At 42.5% G+C, this 6,963-nt stretch overlaps 1 protein-coding gene across 1 annotated transcript; it reads left to right on the top strand.

Moving 5' to 3' along the window:
- Window positions 1-2,037: 2,037 nt before the first annotated feature.
- On the top strand, window positions 2,038-6,748 carry slc15a5 (solute carrier family 15 member 5; the record flags this gene model as incomplete). Its single annotated transcript, XM_080474828.1, has 9 exons — window positions 2,038-2,308; window positions 2,411-2,633; window positions 3,443-3,612; window positions 3,687-3,907; window positions 4,151-4,337; window positions 4,490-4,678; window positions 5,504-5,635; window positions 5,713-5,821; window positions 6,619-6,748. Exons 1-9 carry the CDS (start codon window positions 2,137-2,139, stop codon window positions 6,746-6,748), a joined length of 1,533 nt encoding a protein of 510 aa, XP_080330954.1. The 5' UTR covers window positions 2,038-2,136.
- Between the last annotated feature and the right edge of the window lie 215 nt (window positions 6,749-6,963).

Below are 6,963 nucleotides of genomic sequence, written 5' to 3'. Positions count from 1 at the left end.
TTGCAAAAATGAGAACACTAAAACTCCAAATTGGCAATTCACGGAAGAGGCTGTGCAAGACAGTCCTTTTCCAAGGCTTCTGAATTTGTGAAATGAAGCAACCTCACAATTAGTTTGTGGTTACTGTTATCAATCTATAAATATGTAAATATATGGAACAACAAATATGTAAATATAATGAATAAATCACTAATATAATAGGTAAATATGTAACAACTATATAATGTGAGGTTAATATGTAGGAATAATGTCATATAATATGTAATAGATAAATGTATAGCATAAATATGTAATAGGTAAATATGTAACAATAATTTTATGTAATAAAGGTAAATATGTAATGATAAATAAATGTAGTATAGGTAGATATGTTATTGTGTGTAAATATGTAAATAAGAAAATCTACATTTGTTCCACAAAAAATGTTATAACTTGTGCCCTAATGTACATGTTCATTGTATATAAATGTCACATTGTGTGTAAATAAACGCTTTTGCATATTTTTGTCATGAGCTCCATCATGTTGCTGCTCTAAAAGGAGAGGACAGCGTCCCAATGTCCATCTGCAAACTTCTTCCATTTCCTCTCAATACTTTCTATAAGTATGCTACATTGGATAAATGAATAAATAAATGAAATGGTTTTAATTTAATAAATTAAAAATGAAAGCAATGATTCTTCACAGTCATGTAAATGTATATCTGCGTGGTTTTCTTCAGAAAACACTTCGCTGTCACACAGACTTGTTTAGGCCGACGGGGCAGACTTGCCCCTCACAAGATGGCGGCCGCTGTGACGTGTCGGAGCGGCGGGCGGACACAGGCGGTGCGGCGTCTAGTGTTTATGTCTATGCCTACACCGGTGCTGGCTCTCGGTCCGACGTGGACACCAGGTCTGGTCCGCCTGACGCTCAAGGTATGGGTGACGTCACGTGTCACTATTGTAAGAGGCAGGGGCATGTCGTCGCGGCGTGTCCGGTTCTAGTGAAAAAGAACGCTCCAGCTGCGACCTAGTTGAAGTTACCCTGGCTGTTGTCTCGCTGCCTCTTCACACCATCAGTCTAATTAGAGGCAGGGCAGACAAAATGAACTTGTTCTGTGGATCGCTGCTTTCTCAAAGACGTGTGGCATTTTGCATGTGTGTGTGCAGCAAACTGCAGCAATCAGGTATAGTTTATTTTGCTTTACGCAAACATTTTAATATTTGAACTTTGATGTGTTTTTTTTTCTAATTGAATATCAATGTCAAGTGCCATTAATTTAGTTTATTGTGACTATTATCGGCCAACACAGTCTTTATCGCGCTCCATCCATCCATTGGGAGCAAAATAGTTTTTAGTGCTTTGCTCAAGGACACTTCGACGTGTGGACAGGGGGAGATGGGGAATCCAACCTGTAACCTTATGATTTCAAGATGGCCAACTCTACCAACCGCCGTAACTGCTGTAAACTGATGTTTATGTTTTACTTTTTTTATTCTGAAATTGCATTGTTCATCAATAGAAGAGGAAGTCATCACAAAACAACCATGAACTAAAAGGTCCTCATGATATTTCAATTTTCACCATAAGAGAGAAGAAACTATACAATGGTGCATAGGACACTGTTTCTGCTGTTCCAGTGTTTCTGCAGAGAACAGTGACATTTAAACTGGTATTTTTGAGCACTATTTCCAGGAATGCTCTCTGTGAACTGCCCCTATCCACCACGTCGACTTCACATGCCGGATCTTTGTAAGACGTCCACAGTTCCTGGTAAGAAAATGACACAAGATGATCAGCCACCTCATGCACGTGCAGAATGCATGTCTGTTGTCCAACTCCAGCATTACACCAGGGTGCCAGATGCCAGGCATGCCCACTCATAATGCTTCCCCACAGGGGCAGGACTTCTCATTCAGGGCTCGACGTGCTTTATTACTGGAAGTATCGTGCAGCCGGCTTCACACAGGCCCAGAGGAATGGTGGCAGAAGGCTACCGGAAGCCGCCAGACGGCAAAAGGCGGCCACGGCGAGCTTCACACACCCTTTCGGACCAGAGACCACTGAGAAAGTCTCGCAAGAAGCTCGAAGTCATCATCTGCGTTCTGCTTGTGGAGCTGTGTGAAAGATTCACTTTCTTTGGGATCGTGTGCAATATGATTCTCTTCTGCACCGTGAAGCTGGGTTATGACAACTACCTGGCTGCGACCGTCAACCTGTGCTTCATCGGCGCCAGCACCTTGACCCCCGTCCTGGTTGGGTGGTTCGCGGAAACCTGCTTGGGACGGGCCAAAGTGCTCTACTTCTGTGCTTTTCTTCATTTCTTTGGTAAGACGCAGCGTTGCTCTATTCCTTGGAGAATTAATTAATTGAGGTTCAATTCATTTGCATATTTGCTCCAAGTTTCCCACATGTGTCCGTCTACCATAGGCACCGCCATGCTGCCTGTGGTGGCGTTTCCCTTCGAGGATTTCTACATTGACACCCATCACATGAGCCACCAGCTGGAGCACCGGCAGCAGCAGATCTTGTTCTACACCGGCCTCCTCGCTGCTGCGCTGGGCATCGGTGGCATCCGGGCCATCCTCTGTCCCATGGGGGCCTACAGCCTGCAGGGTTACAACCAGCACCAGCTCCTCGCCTTCTTCAACTGGTAGGTGGACGCAGTTTTAGGAAGTTCACTTCAGGATCAGAAAGTCTTCTTCTTTCTATTTTTTTCCTCATTACATTACACACAATAGATGGAAAATTAGTGGAAGATGCGCCATGAATTGATCACAGAAGCTGGTTTGTCAGTTGTTCATAAGAGATGGGTTCATCCCCCCGCCGTGGAGAAAGTAATGACCTTATGACAACCTTTTCATTTAATAAGTTTCTTGAGATTGATTAGTGCTTCACATGACTTTGGGAGCTTGGGAGAACATGCTGGGTGCCTGTGGGAACATGGCAGCCCATATAGGAACCTTGTGATGGTCTGCAAAAAACTGAAAATGAAACAAAATGCTTATTCATTCAAATCCATGCTGAAAGACACAAGATAATCGAACAAGCGACGTGTTCACTGACTTTCAAATGTCGAAATAGATTGAGGCAAGCCGAAGTGAATGATGTTCTATGTTTAAATACATCCGTTTCCTACCGTGATACATCACTATCTGAGGTTTGTAACAAGTCGCCCTTCATTTACACTCATAGTAGCTCTCGGTTTCAAAGAAATTTGACGATTCCTGGAGTGGATAAATAACTATCATTGAGTGGAGTGACATCATACGAGCTTCTTGGAAGTCTCCAGTCTTGAGTTTGAAAGCACTCAAAAGAATTTTCACCACTCAGATGTGAAAGATTTCCTTCTTCTCAGGCTCTGATGAACATCTATACATGTGAGGAATTTTTAAAAGAAATTGTCGGTATGCCAACATGTTGGTTTTCTATAACTGACTCATTCGTTTAATTGGTTTTTAGGTTTTACTGGTTGGTGAACCTGAACTCCACCATCGTATTTCTGGGTATTGCTTTCATCCAGCAGTCTGTAGCCCAAAACCTGGGCTTCCTCATCCCCTTCACCTCTGTGCTGCTGGCTCTCATCGCCATACACATGATGCGCAATAAACTCACCTACAAACCCAAGAAAGGTAAACTGCATAAAATAAAGAAGCGGAGAGATCGTTTGAGTTGATGCCTCATTGATTGATGTGATCGTTCACAGGGGGGTCACTACTGACCACGCTGGGAGTCTTCTTGAACTCGCTCAAGATGTGTTGCCTCTACTATCGCCACCTGAGTGGAGATGTGACATCGTGGCTGGACCGGGCAAAGGAGAACAACGGTGGCCGGTACAGTGAGACCCATGTGGAGAACGTCAAAGTCTTGGCCAAACTCTTCCCTCTGTACGGGCTTCAGCTGCTATACAGAGCCTGCGTCACTCAGGCAGGTCACTGGGAAAACAGGGTTTATTTACACAGAGCAAACAGAATGATTTTTCGCTTACAAAAAAGATGAACATAAACAACCGAGACTTCAGGTCTAGTTTGAGGTTGTACATGTACGTCAGTTCAGTGCCATGCATGGCCATGGGCAGAGAGATAGTGACCAATTATAGGAGAAAGGGAGTACAAGAGAAAAGCGTTTCCCCATCAGCATCTGTGAGTTTATGAATACTTTTCCTCACAGATTCCCTCAGGTTACTACATACAGACGATGAATTCCAACCTCCACCTGAGCAGCCTCCTGCTGCCCATCGGCGCCATGAACGTGATCAGCATCCTGCCTCTTCTGCTGTTAGCCCCGCTGATCGAGTGTGTCACCACCTGCTACCTCTCCATGGGAAAAACTCCCCTGGCTCCCGTGAAGCTCATCAGTGAGTACTCTTAACAAATGTACACATAGTCCACACATCAGTTTAATTTATTCACCTAAATATCCCTATGTCTCTCTCGCTCCCCCCACTCCCCCTCCTGCAATCACAGCCCCCTCTCTCATCACCCCACCCTGTCCGTCCTCCCCTTCCAGCTCTGGGCCATGTGTGTGCCACTCTCTCCGTCCTGGTGGCAGGTTTATCGGAGCTGCAGAGGAAAGCGTTCCCCCTGGTGGAGCAGACTCTGTCCGGCAAGGTTCTGCAGGTATCGTCCATGCCGTGTTTCCAGCTGGCGCCGCAGTACGTCCTGCTCGGCTTGGCTGAGGCTCTCGTCAGCCCTGCGTGTGAGTAGGAGAACCGGAGCCTCCACAACTGCGTGAAATACTCTGTCGCAGTAATGCGCGGGAGATTAAATCCATCGTCCATGCTGGGAGGGCATGCAATGGAGCAAAATGATTCAAGAAATATTCATCCCTCCAGTGACACGTCACAGCATAAAGTCATTTCTTGAACAAAATTAGTTTTGGAATGATTTATGTGCTCAGGTCAAAAATAGACTTCAACAGATCTATTATCACAGATATTATGTGAAGAGAGTGACTTAATTCATCGTATTGTACTCAATTCTCAAGAAACAAACCTGCTTTGATAATAAAAAGAATAAAAAATTCTGACGTTTGCTTTAAAATTTTGATGTAAAAGCTTTAATTTGCTGTAATATGAAGTCATATGAAGTACAAAAATGTAAGAATATCATTGAACATTCCGCTGTTTAGTCTCCACTGGGAACATATAAACTAAAAACTTCAATTATTTATTACTTGTTCAAAAGATTCAATTTCTCTGATTCTTTGAAATGTTAAATTTATTTTAATGACTTATAAGATGAACTTAGAGAGAATAAAACACAAATGCTTGGTTTCTGGCATAATGTACAATAAATCTAAACTGCTATTTTTTTTATAGATTCAGTAAACTTTATGGAAAATGTTTTCCATGTTATTCCAAATTTTGTCAATGTGCCTGTACGATAGCTGATTATTAAAAAAAGAGAGAGACAATCTTGTGTAAGCGTGTGCGTGGCATTTTGACTGCAATATAATGTGCAATTTGTACATTTATTATACATATCTATGAAACACGTTTACGTTCCACCTCCTCTCTGGCAGGTTGCCTCATCCCTTTCCAGCTGACTCCCAACCACATCAGAGGGATCTCCCTGCACTTCCTCACTCTGTCCTATGGAGGGGGCTGTTTTCTAGGGGCCTTCATTATCCAGCTGGTGTACTACAGCTCTGGAGGTAAAAGAATAAAGGTCACACTCGCTCTATAACTCACCCTCTCATGCTCTCACCCACCACGTGACCGTGCATTACAGGAAACTTCTATCCGAACGTGCTGCATGACGGCAACCTGGAGAGATTTTTCTTCTTCTTGGCCACACTGATGGCCATAAATACTATGGCGTTTTGGAGCGTGTCCTATAGGTATAGTAGTATGTTCTTACAAAAATCAATATGATGGATTGCAAAAACATGTTTGAATTTAAAAAAAAACAACAACTGAAAAACAGAAACCTGAGGAATTCTGTGCAATCTGTCTCAAATTAATTAGTAAAGTGCAATTTGGACTCAAATAGTAGCATCATAATCTCTACATAACCACAACTCAAAGTCTCTGTCTCTGCTTTAGTGCAGTAAAGGGTTAATATAACATTAATGCGTTTGTATTTAATGAACTATCCTTTTACAAAACATGCTGAACCTGAAAATTGGATAAAAAAGCTGTCATTTCCGAAATATCATGCCTCTGTTCATATTTGTTTTACACTATTTACATTTTCAAAGTCATAAAACATTTAGTCAAAGGTAGCTGGAATTCAAAATTACAGTCGGCTAGTTTGTGTTATGATCAGAATGACTTGTCAAATTCTAAAAAAATTACTTAAAATGAACTATAATGTACACATTTCTACATCTGTGTAGGTCAAATAAAGACATAGCTGCTAATGTCATATTTTCTCAAAATAGATTGTACTGCTGGGCCAGTTCTGGTTGGCAGGCCATATGTCTCCTGCTATGGTGCTACTCTTTTATTATTCAGACATTAATCACTATTACTAAAGCACTATTGCAGCCACGTTATTTGCGTGTTGCCACATTGGTAGTCGGTTCATTTCTAATTCGATTGTTGGTAGTTTGATGGTCTATCTCATCCGGCCTGTGAGCATTACTAAAGTTATTAATACTTCACATCATCACATTTGATCCTCTCTGCTGTCCAGGTACATTGACCTGCGTGTGCAGGGGCGAGCCCAGACCGTCAGCCCTCTGACTGAGAAGCTGCTGCACTACAAAGCCACTCTGCGCTTCTACGACACGGTGGATCACGCCTCCACTGACTCTGTCTCATAACGGCTTTGAGTCCAAGCTCTCCTCTCAGTGGCGCCGGCGCTGCTGTTGAAAATGATAAACTCAGTAAACTAAGAAATCACGAGAACGTGTGGAAAATATGTGTGGAGTATATGATATTTTATCAATCTCTTCACTTTTTTTTTTTTTTTTAACTGTCAAAACAGAATAAACATCAACATAATAGTGAATGAGATGCTCCACCACCGAGGATGAAA

Source organism: Lipophrys pholis, assembly GCF_963383615.2.
Source record: "Lipophrys pholis genome assembly, chromosome: 11".
NCBI lineage: Eukaryota > Metazoa > Chordata > Actinopteri > Blenniiformes > Blenniidae > Lipophrys > Lipophrys pholis.
The sequence above is the reverse complement of the archived record's forward strand: the minus strand, read 5'-3'. Positions and strand labels throughout refer to the sequence as shown.